Source organism: Salmo trutta, chromosome 12, assembly GCF_901001165.1.
Source record: "Salmo trutta chromosome 12, fSalTru1.1, whole genome shotgun sequence".
NCBI lineage: Eukaryota > Metazoa > Chordata > Actinopteri > Salmoniformes > Salmonidae > Salmo > Salmo trutta.
This window is the reverse complement of record NC_042968.1, coordinates 77,971,434-77,993,794: the sequence shown is the minus strand read 5'-3', so window position 1 is coordinate 77,993,794 and position 22,361 is coordinate 77,971,434. Positions and strand designations below refer to the sequence as shown.

The following is a 22,361-nucleotide window of genomic DNA, read 5'->3' as shown; positions in this document are numbered from 1 at the left end:
GGATAAGAGCGTCTGCTAAATCCTATCCTTTCCCCCTTCTGATAACCAGGCATCTCTGCATGTCTGGCAGACATATCAGTGTGGATGACGGATCATCACCTCAAGCTGAACCTCGGCAAGACGGAGCTGCTCTTCCTCCCGGGGAAGGATTGCCCGTTCCATGATCTCGCCATCACGGTTGACAACTCCCTTGTGTCCTCCTCCCAGAGTGCTAAGAACCTTGGCGTGATCCTGGACAACACCCTGTCGTTCTCCACTAACATCAAGGCGGTGACCCGATCCTGTAGGTTCATGCTCTACAACATTCGCAGAGTACGACCCTGCCTCACACAGGAAGCGACGCAGGTCCTAATCCAGGCACTTGTCATCTCCCGTCTGGATTACTGCAACTCGCTGTTGGCTGGGCTCCCTGCCTGTGCCATTAAACCCCTACAACTCATCCAGAACGCCGCAGCCCGTCTGGTGTTCAACCTTCCCAAGTTCTCTCACGTCACCCCGCTCCTCCGCTCTCTCCACTGGCTTCCAGTTGAAGCTCGCATCCGCTACAAGACCATGGTGCTTGCCTACGGAGCTGTGAGGGGAACGGCACCTCCATACCTTCAGGCTCTGATCAGGCCCTACACCCAAACAAGGGCACTACGTTCATCCACCTCTGGCCTGCTGGCCCCCCTACCTCTGAGGAAGCACGGTTCCCGCTCAGCCCAGTCCAAACTGTTCGCTGCTCTGGCACCCCAATGGTGGAACAAGCTCCCTCACGACGCCAGGACAGCGGAGTCAATCGCCACCTTCCGGAGACACCTGAAACCCCACCTCTTTAAGGAATACCTGGGATAGGATAAAGTAATCCTTCTAACCCCCCCCCCTTAAAGATTTAGATGCACTATTGTAAAGTGGTTGTTCCACTGGATATCATAAGGTGAATGCACCAATTTGTAAGTCGCTCTGGATAAGAGCGTCTGCTAAATGACTTAAATGTAATGTAAATGTAAATGACTAAAATGTAATGTAAATGTAAAATGTGTGCGGCTGATCAGCCATGGAAACCCATTTCATTAAACTCCCGACGAACAATTATTGGGCTAAGGATGCTTCCAGAGGCAGTTTGCTCTACGAGCTTCAGCACTCGGTGGTCCCGTTCTGTGAGCTTGTGTGGCCTACCACTTCGCGGCTGTGCCATTGTTGCTCCTACATGTTTCCATTTTACAATAACAGCATTTACAGTTGACCAAGGCAGCTCTAGCTGGGCGGAAATTTGACAAACTGACTTGTTGGAAAGGTGGCATCCTATGACGGTTCCACGTTGAAAGTCACTGAGCTCTTCAGTAAGGCCATTCTACTGCCAATATTTGTCTATGGAGATTGCATGGATCGATTTTATACACCTGTCAGCAACGGGTGTGGCAGAAATAGCCGAATCCAATAATTTGAAGGGGTGTCCACATACCTTTGTAATATAGTGTATAACTATATATACATTATTATGTTTGTCAGGTTGCATATACTTTATTGTGCAATCTTCAAAGCTGTAGCATAATTTAATGTTAGTCTTTTATCAGTTCTGAAGTTGTTGAAAATATTGACAACTGGCAAATGTTAACAACAGAGGAGTTGCAACCTCCCCATATTAAAGAATATCAGGCAATTAAAAAATATCAATCGGCAAATTAACCAGAATGTCACTGGAGATTGTATTGTATTGTGTCCACAGTGTAATACGTCTGCTCAAACAATAAATCACAAATTACACTTGGGTGAATGAGAAAATGATACAGGGATTATCCACACAAAATATCAGGTCACGCCAGCCAGATTCTCCAACCTGGCAATCCGCCAGGGAACAAATGATTAATGAAATATCAACTTTCATGCTCTTTATACGAGACAAGTGAGCAGTTTCTCCAAAAAATATTTAGACAGTTTTAAAGCCCTGTGGATGGCTCAGAGAGCAGGAGGTTGGCAGGGGCTGGTTGTGAATAGCAGTTGAAGTGACTGTCCAGTCAGGGAGGGTAGTCTGAATCTGAAACAGCCTTCCAGTTCCTGACCAACCAGGAGAGAGAGACTGTGATGGGGAGCACCTGTAGGCCTGCAGCTTAACTATGCTGCAGAACAAACATCTCTCCTACCAGGACACCTGTTTACCTAGACGCTTCATCAGTCCTCTTCCCTGAGGCCATTCTCATTTTCGTCAATTCCACACCCGTCTCTTAAACAATGTTGTGCCTTCGTGCACTTCCATTACAAGTGAGAGTTTGTTCATTCTGTGTACCCAACAAACACTTCTTCAGTGCATAAGCTTAACATCGCAGCAGAAGTCACATACTGCAGTGTTTGCTGAACGGTTCCCAATGGCCTTGGCCTTGTTTCAACTGAATCTCCATTAGAACACATGAAGAAATACATTCTGTCAACCCTTTCACAAACAACAGCTTCTTACGGTGACTTTTCTTGGCAATGAAAGGCCTTTGTTTTACAAGGGAGATAGTCATAGAGGTGGGATGAGGGCCCCTCCTTCATGACAGGAAGATGGGACAGAGATAATGGAGAAAATGTATGTGGCCAAGGGGATTGTGCCAGAGAAAAATACCAGCTAATTTCTGCATGGCTGTAAGAATGTGAATTACTCTTATTTTTTTTGCACTTTATGTGCAAAGCAAATCCAAACAAATCAAGGCGGCTAGCAAGTGTATTTCTCCACTGTGCTCCGCAGCATGCCCTGCCCTGCTCTGTTCTGAAACACTAATTAACCGCCAAACAGAGGTCCGCTCTCTCTGCTGGGGGAGGCACTTTGAGTTGCCATGACACTCTCCTCATGGCAGGCGGAGAGGCGAAGCCGTGGGTGTCCATGACCGAGGAGAGAGGAGGGGGAATAGTGTGGGGTAAACTGGTTAAAATAAACATATGCTAACATTTCTGGAAACATGACTAGTTGGGGAAATTGGAGTAATTGAAAAACATTAACCTCACTACCTAGTGCTTCTCATGTAAACTAGTCAACCGACTTCTTTAATATGAGAAGCACTAGGTAGTGAGATGAATGTTTTTCAATTACTCCGATTTCCCCAACTAGTCATGTTTCCAGAACTGTTAGTCTCAGTATGAAGTGCTAGTGTCATGCATCACATCATCTGCAGTGAAATGGTCAAATGACCAAGCTGTATGATTTGAACACAGATACATTTCTAGGTGTGTTAGTGACTCACATGCGCTAGCTAGTCTGAACTGTAACAACACTATCAGACTAAATGTCTATACCAGATCTTCTGAGTAATTTGAAAGCAAAGTGTTTTACTGCCAGCCTACAATAATGCTATATGTGTTAGGAGACCATACAATACTTCCTTTTCTTTAAGTTTCTTGGCCTTCAGCTGTCGTTTTAATTCAAGTTTTAGTCCTCGATTAGGAAATGCTTTCTCCAACTTGAGGTTTGACTGTTTTCATTATTTACCTTGACATTGCTTTTGGAGGACTGAGCATAACTTGTCTGTTACTATCATTTCCCCTAAGCCTGAATGGGCTGCCTTTGCTTTCTAGTCTACCAACTCAAATTGTCAGAGCTCATCTTTCATTCTGACCCATCACAGAGGAAGCAGGATCTCACCCTTTCCAAGTCTCCATAGCGATGCTGGCAGGATCAGCTGTGCTTTGCATCTGATACGTCTGCCCCACAAAAAGTGTTGACAAAGCCAGACACCTTGCCAAAGTTAGCAAGAGCTCAATAAGCAATAATCTCTTAAAACTTGGCCGGCTTAAACTTTCTGCAAAGCACGTTCAATACCCCACCGAGAGAGATGCCACTGCAACACTTTTATCACTCCGTCCCCGGAGGTGAACAGCCTCACTTTCTCCTACTTAATTCCTTTCCAAGTTTGCTTGCGTTAATCTGTAATTAATTAGGTGGTTTTATGGTGGCCAAGTTAATTACAGGTCAATCCTGTGATCCAAGCACAGTTTTAAACCCAAATTCATCACTGTCCAGGGCCCAGCAAAGCCAACATGGGCACCAAGCTGCTTTTTACACTTCCCGTGTGAACTACAACTTCGGAAAGATTAACTTTTTCTACCCTCCCCTGGCATGCCAATTTACTGAATGCATCTGATGATGTGAACAAAAGCTGCTCCACAAATGCGTAAGCTGCCGCTGCTGCACACTTGTTTTGATGTAGCTTCATAATTTAAACCACAGCTCCATTGTTGCCACACTCCAAATTGTCGGAATGGTTCAATTACTCATTAAGTGCATTTCGAGGTTAAGGAGATAGGGGAAGACACTCACCGAATACAGTGCGGGCGGGAACTGACTCTCTGTTTAGCCAGAAGGAGACCTGAGACAGGATGACAGTCATGATGCACGGAAGGTAGGTTTGAATCACAAAATAGCCAATTTTCCTTTTCAAATGGAAATACGTTGTCATCACTACATATTCTCCTGGGGGGGGGGGAGACAGAGAACGAGAGAGAGAGATGCAGAGGACATGAATTAATACAGCTCATGTTCAGTCCAGACAAACACAAGGACTCTGCTGAAATACTCAGAACTATATTTATGAAAGTTAATACAACATGCATGCTAGCACAGCACCCGGAATTGTGTTAATACAGCGACATGCATGCTAGCACAGCACTGGAATCGTGTTAATACAGCGACATGCATGCTAACACAGCACTGGAATCGTGTTAATACAGCGACATGCATGCTAGCACAGCACTGGAATCGTGTAATACAACATGCATGCTAACACAGCACTGGAATCGTGTTAATACAGCGACATGCATGCTAGCACAGCACTGGAATCGTGTCAATACAGCGACATGCATGCTAGCACAGCACTGGAATCGTGTTAATACAGCGACATGCATGCTAGCACAGCACTGGAATCGTGTTAATACAGCGACATGCATGCTAACACAGCACTGGAATCGTGTTAATACAACATGCATGCTAGCACAGCACTGGAATCGTGTTAATACAGCGACATGCATGCTAACACAGCACTGGAATCGTGTTAATACAGCGACATGCATGCTAGCACAGCACTGGAATCGTGTTAATACAGTGACATGCATGCTAGCACAGCACTGGAATTGTGTTAATACAACATGCATGCTAGCACAGCACTGGAATCGTGTTAATACAGTGACATGCATGATAGCACAGCACTGGAATCGTGTTAATACAGCAACATGCATGCTAGCACAGCACTGGAATCGTGTTAATACAACATGCATGCTAACACAGCACTGGAATCGTGTTAATACAGCGACATGCATGCTAGCACAGCACTGGAATTGTGTTAATACAGCGACATGCATGCTAGCACAGCACTGGAATCGTGTTAATACAGCGACATGCATGCTAGCACAGCACTGGGATCCTGTGACAAACAAGTGCTGGTATGTGTGAGAGGCTGAGAGCAGCACACCTCACTGTGTGGGTTCAGGAAAATAAATATGTGATAGGGTATGATCAACTGTGTTTTAAAAACATATCCTGCACCACATGATCCACAGCCCCCAATGTGCTGAGAATCTATTTCCTGGATGACAGACACACTCTTATGTGCTGAGTAAAGGTGACACATATACCACTATGTTTGTTGACATGGGAAGACAGGAAAATTAAACAGTGTTAAGACGACAGATATTCCCTATCCTCAAGCCTGTATGTCCAGTACGTACAGCAGACACTGAGAAAACTCTGTGGTACAAGATTCATTGAGATATATCTCACATTGAGTTGTTGAGGCCAGTGATGTCAGTCGGTGATGTCAGTCAGTGTGAGGAGTCCATGTGGTGTTACAGTGAATATACACATGACGGTTCTACCACACCTCAGGTGTCCCTTACTCTATAGGACAACCCTCCTCAGTCCCTATCTGCCTCACCATGCCTGCCTCTATCACTGCAACCATGCAACCAGACTGAGACAATGAGAGAAGTGAGACAAAGTGCCCTATGCATCACAGTGACTAAATAGAGGTTAGACAACATTTTTATCTCACAGAGACCTGTCTCTTTGAGAGCAAGACACTTAAATAGCTTCCCTAATTTGAATAGCTGTCTCTGCCTGGTAAAAACAGGTTGACGCTCTCCCAAGAGGAAAGTGAGAGAACAAAAACTCAGTATTGTGCGTGTTGTAGATAAAGGGATTTCGCAGCAGCTATAGCAATCAGAATTTAAGATCAAATGAATGGCTGATCAACAGTGCTGGCTGACAGAGTGTCCTATAATTCAGTGCCAATTCAAATGGCTTTCAGACCAGAGCTCAATCAGAGGAAAAGTAGCATTCTCCTTCCTGCTCCAAGGCTCCTTATCTTTCTACTACTGCTGAATAGTTATCTTACTACTGAAAAAGTTGAATAGTTTTACTCTTGGCTACCATTTAAAAAAATACTATCTGAAACTGGGCATATCAATGTGTGTTTCAATCTGAAATCAGAGTGCCTGTGTGTTCTTCCATCAAATAACATGTAAATGGGAGCCACCACAAAGATTAATCTTCTTCTTCATCTACCCTGCATTTACACATATTCCATTTTGTTCACAGATGTAGTGTTGGATAACAGGAGAGTTTGTCAGTATTTCTCCACCAGCCTATAAGAAAGTCCCTGCATTCAGTGATCAGTGTTTACCTCCTTTCCCCAAACTCAGCAAGTCTTCCTTTAAGTGGTGAGACCGCACTGACCCCAATAATACTAGCAGAGACAAATCGATGAGGCAGCCGCTTGCAGAACAGCTCAGATAAATAACTTTACAAAAAGACACAAATAGAATCTGTAAGTATATGCCAACGGTGTACAAAGGAAAAGGGAGAGAAATGAATTAATCCAAATTGTCTTGCAAGCCAGGAGCTGAAAAGAGAGGTTTTCGTGAGAAATGTATAGCAGATGTTCCATTAGTGAACACCTTTGTTCTGATGTTATCTCAGTGGTAATGACTTGATCATATGGTATAATAGAACCTGTGCTGGAACTGCATGTTCATTTGAAAGTGGCAGACATGTTGTATGGGCTACCTGTGCTGGAAATCATAGATTCTTTCCCAATATCGTGGCCCAGTAGGTCATACTGGTTTAGCCTTGACCCATCATCTGCTACGACTACAGAGCCCTCATCTCCTTTGGTCCAGAGATAGACAACCTCATTGTTTGTATACGCATCTGAGAGAAAGAGAGAGAGAGAGAGAGAGAGAGAGAGAGAGCGAGAGAGAGAGAGAGAGAGAGGATGGATAGACAGACACACCGGTAGAGGAAGTGACAAATAATGAAAGTAGTACATGTCAGTTTCCATGTAGAGTGAATAATGCAACAGTGCTACAATTGGCTGGTTCTGGTGATGGCAAATCAATGGTAATAAGAAGGGGGGGGCATCGATCTGAATAAATGCACATCAATGAAGTCTATTTGAATGAGAGTTTAATAAAAGCAGGCGGCCATGTGTTTTGATTAGTTTATACATTTGGCACCTTAAACTGAAGGTACATCAGCACAAGGAATGATGTAAAAAATGGGGCTTAAAATCCACAAGGACAAATTTAGGGAAAGGAGCTTAAAACTTATTGCGTATTAGTAGGACGCTAGCGTCCCATTTAGACAATTTCCGGTGAAATTGCAGAGCGCCAAATTCAAATTAAATTACTATAAATATTAAACTTTCATGAAATCACAAGTGCAATACATAAAAATAAAGCTTAACTTGTTGTTAATCCAGCCGCCATGTCAGATTTCAAAAAGGCTTTACGGCGAAAGCAAACCATGTAATTATCTGAGGACAGCGCCCAGCACACAAATGCATAACAAATCATTTTCAACCAGGGAGTTGCGACACGAAAGTCAGAAATAGCGATATAATATATGACTTACCTTTGAAGATCTTCTTCTGCTGGCACTCCTAAAGGTCCCAGTTACATTACAAATAGTCCTTTTGTTCGATAATGTCCTTCTTTATATCCATAAAAACTCTGTTTAGCTGGCGCGCTTCAGTCAATAATCCACTCGGTTTCCCTCCTTCAAAATGCATACAAAATGAATCCCAAACGTTACCAATAAACTTATCCAAACAAGTCAATCAACGTTTATAATCAAACAATAGGTACCCTAATACGCAAATAAACGCTAAAATTTAAGATGGAGAATCGTTATTGTCTTTACCGGAGAAAAATACCAAAGAACGCGCTCTCATTCACGCCCTTGGAAACCCTACAGCCAAAATGGGAGCCACCTAGAAAAACTACAATTTCTGGCTAATTTCTCCAAAACCAGCCTGAAACTCTTTTTAAAGACTGTTGACAGGAACTGCAATCGGCACGATTTCGCCCTATTATAAAAGAGCCAGCCATTGAAATCAGGGGTAGGATGATTTTTTTTGGGGGGGGGTGGTTTGTCCTCGGGGTTTCGCCTGCCATTTCAGTGCTGTTATACTCACAGACATTATTTTAACAGTTTTAGAAACTTTAGAGTGTTTTCTATCCAAATCTACCAATTATATGCATATCCTAGCTTCTGGGCCTGAGTAGCATGCAGTTTACTTTGGGCATGCTTTTCATCCGGACGTCAAAATACCACCCCCTATACCAAAGAAGTTAAAAAGCATTTAAAGACACACACACATACACACACACACACACACACACACACACACACACACACACACACACACACACACACACACACACACACACACACACACACACACACACACACACACACACACACACACAGGCACAAACATTGCAGTAGAAGAGCAGATGGAGGATGGTGAAAACACCCAGCTGAGCACCAATAACATCATCATTCACACATCAGCCTGAGGTTTGCTAATTAAATGTTGATAGCCACAGAGAAATTATTGTTTTATACTCGTGGGAGATCATTAATAAAAATAGTTAATGCATCTACTTGAATGCCTCTTCATCTACAACAATTGTAATTGGTAATGAAGGGTATTATTCTGTTCTCATGTGTGTTCTATGTCTCCATCTGTTTGTAAAAGAGCTACTCAGTGTGGTCAGATTCTCAGCTCCGCTTAGCAGAGAAGGTCAACTATGTCAAACACTTTCATTGCACAGTAAAGATTCGGCCCACTATCCAGGGCTTTGAAATCATTCACTACACTTATGCTCAGAAAGTAGGAGAGTGAGGATGTCAATTCTCTCTGGATGTCCATTGTCTCTGAATCTGCGCATAAAGTACATGCCGAATTTCATGTCTGCATAAAGTCGAGGATACAAGTCTCCATAACCAGTTGTAAGGATAATGCAGCACACATAAATAATGCTGCTCACTAAAATCCAGAACAAAAAAACATGATTAGGGCGGGCATATTACTGATCCCATGATAAAAAAAACTATAGAACATTTGAATGAGCACAACTGCCTCTCAATGTTGTACTTTAGGTACATCTGCCTTGTTCTGTTACAGGAACCTGTCTGGCTCGGATATCCCCTTTATGAACAACATAGCATCATAAATCTACAGCCAAATTATTTTATATCTAGGGGGACAAAACAAACCCTGGCTCTCTTTAGCTTATATTCAGAATGTGAAACCCTGAGAGGTTCAGAGCTCACAGGGAGGGAGAATAAAAGGCATCTACATTATGTTTGTGATTGCTGTGCCATTTCCAATGAAAATAAATGTCATGTAAAATAGCGGTGATTGGGGCGAGCGGCGCACAGTGCTGCAGCAGATTGCCTGTAGCACGTCAGGCCTCAACAAAAGCCGCTAATTACTTGCCAACCGTGTGCTGTTGCGTTAAGGAGACGATTGTTCCTGGGCTTTGCAGCGGATTTCCGTTGATATAAATACAGATCAGAGGAGGAGCCGTGCCGAAGGGGGCATTGTGACAGTCTGCCAATAAGAGCCCTACTCGCTGAAGGAAACAACGGCCCTGAAAGGGCCCCTTTTGTTTTATTGGCTGCCTGATGTTTTATTCACAAAGCCCTGGCCAGCTCCGAGTCACTCTGACCTTTAATATGTCATTGACAGAGTTCTTATTTCTAGGAACAATAACTTATAAAATAACATCTCCCTGTTCTATACGCTGTGAAACGTACGACTCAGAGCAGGGTCGTCAAACATACGGCCCGTGGGTAATGGATCTACATTCATACAGTTTCTTGACTGTGTCCAGCTCGATAATAATTTGCAAAATGAGAGCTAGACAATCAGGGAGCATCAGGAAATTTAAAAAACGATGGATGGAGGACTATCTTTTGCAAATTTGTACGACAAATGCATATAATAAAAATTCAGTGCGGCCCTCTGGACCTCGTTAAAGACCAAACGCGTCCCCCAGGGCTAAATGAGTTTGACATAGTTTTCCCCTCAAAATAGCCCGCCTACAAGGAAACTCGACAAATCTCGACGACGTTGAGTGCACGAGGGGATCTGTGCGCTGTGTAGTGCCTTCCACAAAAAGTTCTGCTCTACAAAAGGACCCGTAAGCGGCAGGGATGGAGACAGAACTAATGGACAAGATGTCTATTACACTCCACATGCAATTCACACGGTCCAAGGCTGCGGCCAGATTAAATGGATTTAAACCTTTGATTGATATGGTGGAGAACAACAGACAATTGTTTAACATGTATACGTCTGTATATAGCCTCGGTATTGTTATTTGAAAATTTTTTTTACTTTAGTTTATTAAGTAAATATTTTCTTAACTCTATTTTGTGAACTGCATTTCTGGTTAAGGGCTTGTAAGTAAGCATTTCATGGTAAGGTCTACTACACCTGTTGTATTCGGTGCATGTGACAAATCAAATTTGATTTGATTTTGATCTATGACCTCTATTTCTGTGATGTCAGTTATATGGATTAGAATCAGAGGTATATCTAGAGGGACTTACAGCTCCCAAACTTCAGAGGGCAGTCATGTGTATCCATGGGGAAATCCTCCAAGTGCATGGGACACTCAGCGTGGATGGTTAGCCTGGTCAGAGAGGGAGAAAAACAACAAGGACATGTCAGTGGACAGGCTGGAATATATAAACTATTCTTAAACCCTCCATGACACCTGTCACATGGTAGCAACACATACTGTATGTTAACGCTTTATATGTTGAGACATCCTTTTCATTTGCCAGATCCTGTTCAGTATCTTTCTAAAGGGCAAAGCAGTGGCTCGACACTGGACGCCTACTTCAATAACTTTTACTGCACACCATTCTGCACCATTAGACTTTCATCCTGTCACCCAGAGCTGCAATAGAAACATGAATGACAGGGCCTTAGTCATTTTCCTCTGTATCCGAATACAGTAAGTATACACCACGTCTCCTTTGGGCCACCCAAGGTTGTCCTGCCCCTGACAGCAGGGGAATATTGTGGTGCGCCAGAGATAATCTACAGTTCTGAGACTGACCTGACATTTGGGTTTTGTTGAAAAGAGAATGGAGGGGAGGGAAGGGGGATGGGGGTGATGTGAGCGGGGAACAGTCAGCATGTGCAGTCACGTACTGTAGTGCGTCTGGACATCAATGTGTCTGCTGAGGGCTGCGGTGTCTGGGTTGCCAGTGATTTGTCTGTTTTCCCATTAGCGGAGCTCAAAGCTCCAACTCCCTCCATCCACCAGTAGGGCCTGTCACCCAGCTAGTCAGCCAGCCAGACTACTCTGCTCTGGAGACCTGTGGAGCAGCCAGACAGACTGCTCTGGAGACCTCTGGGCCAGCCAGCCAGACTGCTCTGGAGACCTGTGGAGCAGCCAGACAGACTGCTCTGGAGACCTGTGGAGCAGCCAGACAGCCAGACAGACTGCTCTGGAGACCTCTGGGCCAGCCAGCCAGACTGCTCTGGAAACCGCTGTAGCAGCAAACAAGCCAGCCAGCCAGCCAGACTGCTCTGGAGACCTTATCCAGTTGATTAGATATTGACCGGCTGTCCCTCGACACACCTACTCCACTCCTGAGGGAGGGAGCTCTGCAAATCAGGCAGGAGTGATGGGAGGAGACTGGCATCTGCCTAGGAGATCACATCTCACAACACACATCACATTACATGATGACGGCACCAGCACTATACCACTCTCCCTACTAACTCACTTTTACCACGGTAGACAATGTCAGTGGACAGGCTGCTAGACTTCATGGCAATGGCACTTTCTGTGTCCATAGTTTATTTGACGGGGGCCTGCTTTAGATGGCAGTGGAAACAGATCTATGGGCCCCATGGGACCTTATCAACACCTACTGGGACCAGGATAAGAAACAGAAAATGCTTCTTCCTGAGCAATGACATAGGTATAGGCATTATGTACAGAAAATGTATATGGAATTGAGAGATTCTTGTTTTGTACTGTAATTTGTTTTTGGAATACAACATACAGCGATGCATTCTAGGGAATAGTAACCCTGAGGAAAACATCATTTTTCAGGCTCCAATGCATTCCCCACCATTGTTAATAAAACCCATCGATTTCTATTTTGTGTCCTCGTCACTTTCATTAAAATGCAGCAGGTCAATCATTCAATTAACCCTGTGACCAAATAAACTCCATCCTGGTAAATACTTCCCTACACTTGAGTCTAGTAGAACACTGCTGTGATTTTGAGCAATGTCCCCTGATCCTGCCATCAAGACGTCGTAAAGTCTACACAGTACCACCACTCTTAAGTGTTTAATGAGATAAAGCATCTTACCCCCTGGGTAACCTACAACCATAATGGTTATGATGTTCTTGGAATGGCAAATTAACTATACTTGGAGGAAGAAGAACACTTTGCTGCTGACAATTAATGGCCTTCCTGTGTGTGCGCGTGCGTGTGTGCCTGTTGGCCGGGAAGCCAGAGCAAAAATGGCCTCATGGGGCCAACCCCTCCTCCCGTTGCCACCTCTCGAATAACAGCTGCATCGATCACAGTGCCATCGCCAGAGCCTATAGCACCTTGTCTCTGTCGGAGCTCCAGGGGGCCTTAGCGGGAGGTGTGTGTTCCACTCCACCCAACCCCACCCCCCTTTATTTGAAGTTCTACTCCATACCTCACCAGATCATGAAAACTTCTCCCATTACTTATCAATCTGGCCAGTGGAGAAGATGAGTCTGTGTTGATGGAACTCTATTGCATTACTAGCTAGAGGTCTGTTTGGGTGATTCACAGCTTCTGGAGGACTTTCAGAGTCTGCCTGCCAATCTATCACTTCTGCTCTCTTTGTTGTAATAAGCTTTCAACTTGACATATACACTTCACAGAGAGCAAATGGTCACGTCACACGCTGACACTGGACCTTTGTCTGACACTGAGACACACACCCAGGGCCGGCTACTGAAAGAAAAAATTGCCACCTCATGGCAAAATGAGTAGAATTGCAGGAAATGAGCGATAAAACTGCAACAATTTCACTCTGCCACATGGAAGAATTTGTAGAATTGCTGGAAATGTGTTATAAAATTGCAAAATATTCTCTGCGCCTCTTCACCTTCGTAGAACTGCAGAAAACTTGTTTTAAAATTGCAAAAATGTCTCTCTGCCCGATGGCAAAATACCGTAAGTAGAATTCCATGACAGTTGTTATAAAATTGCATGAAATTTACTTTAAAACAAATGTTTCTATCCACCATCAACTGGGGGGGCCACAAAAAAAATCTTGCTTAGGGCCACCAAAAGGCTAGAGCCAGCCACGTATACCCCCTCCTCCTCGGTGTGATGAGTGAAAAATCTACTGTCAGGTCCAGGGCGGATCGTTCATCATCATACTTATCATCATAGCTGGGGACTCTGGATCATAATCAATGAGTCTCACTTTCCCTCTCCAAGCCAGAAATCCCTGGTGAGACCATATGCTACTGTAATGATGACACCGTACCCCACCGACTCCACCTCCTCCGAAGGAAAACACCCCTGGGAGAGGAGGAGGAGGTGGGGGTGATGGAGTACAACAGAGCTGTACATTTTATGGAAGACTAGTGAATGACCCCTGCATCTGCCAAGCAGACATTCAATCAGTCAAATGCAGCAGAATGGAGAATTTACCTTTCCACAAGGTCAACATAACATTTCCTAGATAGGGTTGCATTGTGAAGGTATATTACTGGAAACTTTCTAATGGGTAATTATGGGTACCTCAGATTATCACAGGTGTCTGTAAATTATCTCTAGCCCTCCGTGGCCTTATCACATATAAAATATATAAACTAATCAAATAAGAGGATTTAAAAATGTGAATAACATCAACAAATTATGACAAAACTGCAAAACATTATCCTAAATATAAACAATTAACTTTGTGAGTACCATTGGTGTTTAATATGAGGGTTTCAGCATGTTTCACACACTTGTATTTATTTTACTACTGTATGTCAATATGTCTTTGTTGTAAATGTTTTGTCACCAACTGGTGGCAGTTTCAAAAAAGTCAATAGTTGGAAGAGTTGCAGCGTTAAAGGAAAATAATACTATTATTGATTAGATGCTTTTTAATTAGGCAATTTTCTATTGAACCATGTGGTCTATCCACTAGAAACTCATTGACAATATACAGATATAAAAAAAATTAATACAATATATGAATTAAAAAAAATTAAGTTATTGAAGTATAAATTACCAAAGTTACCATATCCTGCGCCATAGATTAGCTGTTAATTACCAAAATTACTGAATATTCCGGTAACTTTGGTAAATTAGCGGTAGCTTTGCAACCCTTATCCCAGATATCCTGCACCCCAGAGTATACATCACAAGAGTGTCCTTTCTGCTTTTGTCTGACTGTGCGAGTGGTGAGATCATAGGTCATAACATCAGGAAAGCCATTACATTTGTACAGCTCTGCCCTTGGCTTTAAAGCCCTATTCAAGGCTTACAATATTACAATCCATACTACTATCCAACCAAGGTTTTTCCCACAGTGCTATTCCTTAGGTTCTGATGCCTGGCTCTCACAGTTATAACAACGCACGGCAATTAGCTCCAGAGACGATCTCCGTAATTACCGTTATCAACAATGACTTGCGGAAACGCTGTGAAACGCACAGTACTACTCTCGCACCACACAATTAATTTACTGCTACATTAGACTAAATCCTGTTGTGGAATATGCATATTGAAAGGAGAGGTAGCTGTAAAAATGGTAGTAACTAACTACAGTGGTAATTATGGTGGTAACACACAACCCTTGACTGCAAACACACAATCCAGTCTCAGCGAGGGTAGGGTAAGTAGGCCTTCTCAGAGTGGTCCTATGCATTGTGTTAATGTATGTCAGGGCCTGGTTGCTTAGAAACCTTGGATAGGGCTGTATGTTTTGTCCACTTGAGCAACATGATTGTCCTTTACTATGGGGCTTCATTCAAAACAAAAATGCTCTGCTCTCTGTGCCATGACTTCCCCTCTGTTTTTTATTTAACCTTTATTTAACTAGGCAAGTCATTTAAGAACAAATTCTTATTTACAATGACGGCCTACCCCGGCCAAACCCTAACGACGCTGGGCCAATTGTGTGCCGCCCTATGGGTCTCCCAATCACGGCCGGTTGTGATACAGCCTGGAATCAAACCAGAGTCTGTAGTGACAACTCTAGCACTGAGATGCAGTGCCTTAGACCGCTGCGCCACTCAGGAGCCCTCTGGTCTCTTCTGTACAGGAGACCAGAGGAGGAATGGGTTAATAAAACTTTATTAACCCATTGAAACGTAAATGATCAGGAGATGTCATTGCAGTTCATGTCCTTGCACATATTGTATACTGAAGAACATTTAAAAAAATATATTTTGTACAGTTATACAAGTGGTCTAAAAGAGGAAAACATTTTCCTCTGGCCAGTGGTATAACATACTCATGCTGACATGACTAGCAGGGATAGGTTGCCTTGAATGAATGAGTCTATTCCATAACTTTTGTCAGCTCTGGTGAACTGCAGGTGTCGGACATGAGTTCACATCAGCCTCCTTCACAACAGACTACTTCTGAACAGGAGCAAAAGGCCAGAGTGAAAGGTCACCCAAAATGGCTCCCCGAATGAGTGTTTCAAAAAGAGATTCAATCCAGAGGTGACTTGAGAGTCACATTATTCTGGTGATTGAACTGCAGTAGACCATGTGTATGTGACCAATAACATTTGATTTGATTTGATTTGAGTAGAGTCTGGATGGCATTAAGACTAATCTTTGCAAGTATCATTGGCTCAGCAGGTACGTTTCCTCGCACAAATCACCCTGTGAGGTAACAAGATGACATTAAGAGCAGAGAAAACATCCCTGCCTGCCTCTTACAGGATATACTGTAACTCCCCAGTTAAAAAACTCCCGTTTATACTTGTAAACCTCCTCCAACTATTCTTTTTTTCTTCTAAAATCAGCCGAGCTCGAGCACACACACACCACCCTAATTATGAGGTGGCTGAGCAGCTAACAGGGCGTGAAATGCCCCGTTACAATATGTGTCAGTCACAGCTGTGGCCAAATGAGTGGCGACGTGGGAACCAACCCTCCCCATCCCATGCCCTCCATGCCCAGCACTCCTCTCCCTGCATGGTCTCAGGAGCCCCTACCAACATCCTGCTAAACGCCCGTAGGTGTGTCAATCAGAACGCAGGCTGAAACACAGTAGAGACAGATCCCTGACTGAGTTTGACTTTATTTCCATCTGTGTCAAGGTTACACATTCACGCAGCAAATCTGTAATGCACCTGACAGCCAAGTCAAAGTCTCCTGTCGCTGTTGCTGTCTATTTAACATGCTCTAGCTGGCTCTTTGCCTGCCATTGTCTTGTCACATGTCTCAATAAACGTGCCCTTGTGCAGGTTCACAAACAGTTAGTGTTTCAGTGTACAAACATCATTAAAATGGACCCCTTGGCTCCAATTAGACAACACCCCTAGGAGGAGGATGGCAGCAGTGTTTAGTATTATTTTCACCACTGAAAATGCCACTGAGAATCTGTTTTATGGACCCAGAGATGCTTGACATCAGTTAGAGTACGAGAAAGTAATTAAACCTGAATCTGTGTGAAAACAAACTACCCGTATTTACCCAGCACAAAGACTCCTAATCCAATCACATACAGCAAACACAGAGAGAAGGTCAGAGAGAAAATAAAGTTTTTATTTGGACGGCCCTAAACCCAATGCTGAATTCAATATTGTACTTTCTTTCTCCTCAGCATATGTCCGCTTATTATTGGAAGTGTTAAAAGGAGAATTCTATTATTAAGACTTCAGCCAAAAGGCACTTTAAATGTCTATTAAACACTTGACTCCCCTGCGACAAGAGTACATCCAGATATCATTACTAGGAGGTCAGCTGACTTAGTGCTATCTGGTACTGTATGATTGTGTTGTCAGTCCTTCACAAGGATTCACATCAACCCACACATCATTATCAACGATGATGTTCCAGAGGAGAAAACATGTCACAATTATCAGCAGTGTTTGTACTTCAATTCCAACATTGTTTGTTTAGCTAGAGGCAATTTTCTTTTCTTATATATTTTTTCTCTCTCATCTCATGTGATATACACATCACTATAGGAGCAGAAAGTATTGACGATTTCATTAGTTTAAGCATGAATCCAGGGTCAGACGCAAGTACTACCGTCGTTCCTAATGATGTTGTATAACGGCAACCAGGTTTTATATTCCACATACAGCGGAATGTATTGTTTAAAATACTTACAGTAAATTCCAAAACATATGCAGGGCTATAATGGGAGATTTTTTTATCTTTATTTTACAAGGCAAGTCAGTTAAGAACAAATTCTTATTTTCAATGACAGCCTAGGAACAGTAGGTTAACTGCCTTGTTCAGGGGCAGAATGACAGATTTTTACCTTGTCAGGTTGGGGGTTTGAGCTTGCAACCTTTTGGTTATTAGTCCAACATTCCAACCACTAGGCTACCTGCCGCCCCAGCTATGCTGGGAGCTATGCTGGGCTGGGAGCTATGCTGGGAGCTATGCTGGGAGCTATGCTGGGAGCTATGCTGGGAGCTATGCTGGGAGCTATGCTGTAGGCCCCATGCTGTAGGCCCCATGCTGTAGGCCCCATGCTGTAGGCCCCATGCTGTAGGCCCCATGCTGTAGGCCCCATGCTGTAGGCCCCATTCTCTGATTAATCACCACTTTATTCCCTACCTTTGTGAACATGCACATTTCTGTACATTATTTAAACCACGCTCTGAATCTTTGTACTTTAACTTTTAATGACTCACCCTTACTGAACCCTTCTACACAGTAGAGAAGGAGAAGAGGTCTGCAGAAAGAGGGCTGGAGTGATAAAATTGCACCTCAGCCTGTTCCAAACCCCCTCCCCTCACTATAGATCTCAGTGCCTGGCTGCCACTTCATACTGCTGACCCTGGTGAGGTGTCATTTGCAGGTGGCTAAATCAACAGGGATAACTGCAGAGAGTGGAGCTGGCATGCACTGAGAGAGGCAACAAAGAGCACCCGCTCTCCAATTCCATCTGAAATTCCAAGGCAGCACTGTATAGGTAACCTTAAGACCTCCATGTGCAACAATTACTCACAGGCAGACGTTAATAGCCATCTCCCTCCGTGTATTACGTCAGCGAGCAAAATGACTAGAAATCCATGCCTGCCCTTAAACTATCTAACACCTCATCTGCCCCCATGGTTGTTTTAACACCCCCATCCCATCTCCCCCCTCCTCTGCCTGGTCAGTGACTCTCATCCCCCTCACAAGGTGGAGACATCACTATTGGCTCTGTGACAGGGCTTGGCCAATAGGCACCCAAAGCGAGTGCCTGTTATAGCGCTGAACGTGCAATTAAATCCTAACCCCTGTCGCCCCCATATCGAGTGCTGGGGTGAGGCCAGGGGAGGGCTGAAGGGCTGTGGAGAGGACAGAGACAGGGACAGCCAGGGACAGGGAGTAAAAGTCATGCTGAATGGGGCTCCACCACGGGGCTAATCCCAGGCTAACAAACTGCTGCGGCTGGCTGCCCGAGATGGATGGGAATGTCACCAGGAGGTCAAGGGGAACTTAAAAGAACCTGGAGAGGGAGGGAGGGGGAAAATACATTTTATACCTTGCCAAGTAACATAGAGAAGGGCTGTACAAATCTCATGTAATGTTTCCATTAACGGCTGATAGTGCTCTATAATGTACTGTATAATATCTTCATCGTACATTTTTTCCCCCTGTAAAATATTGAGCTACAATTAAAAGCAAAAATAAAATAAAATTGCATTATACTCTCAGAAGATTCTATCCTTTAATGTTTTAAATCAGAATATATTGACCATGGCCATGTAATACTTCAAGGAAAAAAAATGACTGAGTGAGTGACTGTACTTTTTCATTTAGAATGAAATCCACTGAACTCAAGCTGCACACGTCTAGAAACTCCTAAGAAAAAGAGCCTAAATGAAGTGTCAGTCCCCCAGAGGGAGCATCATCCATCCAGTCAACATGGAACAGATGTGTGTGATACCTGGCTGCAGCATGTGCGCTGTAAGTTTGGAGCGCTAGTCACAATACCGCCTGTGTTTCCCATGCTGTCAGCCCAGCCTATCCCCCATAATGGATGGAGCTCCCTCAAGCACATCCATTACATGTGCACATCTGCAGAAACGTGACAACGTCGACAGGCTGCTGCTGCATCGTTATTGTCTTGTCTATAATTCTTTGTAGGTTTGAACAACAAAAGAAAGTATGCAAGGTAGTGATAAATGACAAGAATGAACTGACACGTATTTCATTCCTATCAAAACCATCATCATCATCAACATCATCATCATTAAAATGGACATTATCCTTGGCAAAAATGACAAGGGCACTGGACTGATGATCTAAATAGATGGATGTACCTTAATTGTAGTTATGCACAAAGACATTGCTTCACTACATGATTACAAATTGGAACAATGAGGTGTCTGGGGCAATCAGAGAGGGTGAGGGAGAGATGCAGAGACACAGAGAGTACTGGAGGAAGAAGAGGGTAATGGAGAGATGCAGAGAGAGACAGAGTACTGGAGGAAGAAGAGGATAATGGAGAGATGCAGAGAGACAGAGTACTGGAGGAAGAAGAGGATAATGGATGGGCGAGAGATGGCCTAAATGGAGACACAGTTTCAACAAAACTGGGGAATGGATGCAGGCTGCTCTCCTATCCGCTGCTGGATGGTGGGAGGGCCAGAGCTCCCATATTTACTGTAGTATTACAGAGCAAACTGCAGTGCACCATCCCATCCCCAACAGACACCATATAGACAGACTGTGTATAAAGGCAGTGCTGACTGCCTCCAGCCAATAACTTTCCTTGTTGAGCAAATCAGGGCTGAATCAGGTCAGTGACGGCCTGGCTGTGTGAGAGGAATGAGGGCTGCAGCCAGCCTCATAATAAGCACTGTGACTTTGGCCGGCCTTTGATTAGACCGAACCACGATGTCCGTTTCACCAAACAAACCCACAGTCCGTGTCTCTCTTGTTCTTCTTGTTTCTTGGAATGTTAATCCCCCCCCTCCTCTCTTGGCATGATGCCTGCTTCTGCCTGTAGTGCAGAAATGCTTACTGCTGCAGAATCCACCTGTTTAGTTCTAGAAGAAATCCTGTCGTGATTTACTGATTGAATCTGCAACATATTACTGGGACCTTTCCATCTGCTGGGCTCTGGTGCTGTTTGTGACAGGACAATAAATGTGTTTTATGAAATGTTACTATGGAAATACATAATACTGTACAAGTAGAAACCATAGTAGGATTCAGAAATGTTTGGGACATTCACTACACCGATTACAATATGACAATCTTCAAGCTGTAGTAATATTGGCAACTATTTGCAATGGTTCAACAATGTGTCATATGTTCGTCATAAAAAAGTCAAAGGACACTAACATGGCGTTGTGTGTCAAAGTTGGCTGAACTCTCTCTATATATGGCTCTGACCTGACCTATCCTGAGTGCCAGGACTTGGCACAAACAGAAACAGACTGGCACTCAGGCTACGCTTGACCTGCTATACTAGCTTAATGAATGACAAATTAGCACACTATGTCATCATGACGGAAGATCTGAGAGTATATAAACCAGCCACTCAAAAGGACTGAAGTTTGGCAACGACCCCAGATGGAAAGGAATAACTGTTTACATTACAGTATTTCTCATTTCACCAGGGTCTTATCTAAAGAGAGGAAGGCATCTCTTAGTTTTCTGTCATAGCTTAGAGGCTGCCTTTGAGACAGCTGACCTCGCAGCGCTGGGTGCTATGGAAGTGTAATCTATCTTTTGTATCAGTCACATTTACCGCAGGCAGTTTGTGCACACAGTACTCTTTAATTCATGAAAACATAATGCACTCTCCATAAAATGCTGTTGGAGACAACTGCAGCCTGTCTTTAAGACACAGCTGGTAGAACTGTGAAGGGCAAGGCACTTTGTGAAGAGCCAGCGATAAAACAGCAATAAACATCCAGTCCTGGATCTATTATTTAACCCCACCCCCCCACTCTGCTCTCAAAATGCCACCACCAAACAGCTACAATACACTGCAATAGAGGGACAAAAAGTGGCATACAGATGTTAGATCTTAACTTGATCACTTTTTTGTCACTAAGAATTTTCCTGCTGCATCAGTAAATTCAAATGAGCCCCGTGAGTCCCTGAAAAAGAGCAGTTCTCGCTCTCTCCATGCGGAGACAGTGGAGTCATTGGGATCAGGGCTTGCTATCAAAATAATTGATTCTCTTACTCGCTCAAACGCTAGGCCTAGGTCCTATTACTGAAACATTCAAATGTACAACAATGTATCTGAAATGAAGCCATACACGTCAACAATCGTAATTTTATATAACTTAACAACACAAGATATTGGTCTCCAATAGGCTTATGACATACAAGTGTCAAGTGCATCCTAAGGTCAAAATGGAGGTCAGTTGTGGCCTGGGGTGGTCTAGTGGTTAGCGCTGCTGCTTTCAGCGTGCCCATATAGGTCTGCCGTGTTGGCGTGGGGTCAATGCCCTTCTGGCACAAAGAAACCATCCGTATGATTGACTTGATTTATATAGACATTTCAAATATTGTACCCCAGATGTTGATAAGAAATGAACATGCCAGACACTTTTGGAGAACATAAAGAATAGAATAATAACAGCAGGCTACATCAACATTAGTTTCCATTCATACAAAGTGTCGGGTAAATTGCCACAGTAGATTTGCCATGGTAAACAATGAAACACTTTATTTATATTGTATGGAAATGCTTGTCAAATCGATAAATCGGCTTTAGTCTGTTCAAAAACTACCTAAATTGTTCCGATTACCTCACCAACCTAGAGGGCCAACATACTGTATCTTGAAAGACTTTGGTTGCAAGCAGGACCAAGGTAACACGACATAATATTTTAGGGAGCGGTAATGAGGTGACCAATAATGGTTGCAATTGAGATCAGATGTGCGCGGGTGAATTTAGCACG

The 22,361-nt window shown here is 43.6% G+C and overlaps 1 protein-coding gene across 5 annotated transcripts in view; it reads right to left on the bottom strand.

The window, feature by feature from the left end:
- Positions 1-22,361, bottom strand: part of LOC115204240 (gamma-aminobutyric acid receptor subunit alpha-3) — a 139,024-nt gene that overhangs the window by 14,565 nt on the left and 102,098 nt on the right. For all 5 annotated transcript variants that reach the window (XM_029769642.1, XM_029769641.1, XM_029769645.1 and 2 more), the window contains 3 exons: positions 10,850-10,932; positions 7,013-7,156; positions 4,274-4,426 (listed from right to left, as the gene is read on the bottom strand). In XM_029769642.1, coding sequence (XP_029625502.1) covers positions 4,274-4,426; positions 7,013-7,156; positions 10,850-10,932 — 380 coding nt within the window. The remainder of the gene's footprint in view (positions 1-4,273; positions 4,427-7,012; positions 7,157-10,849; positions 10,933-22,361) is intronic.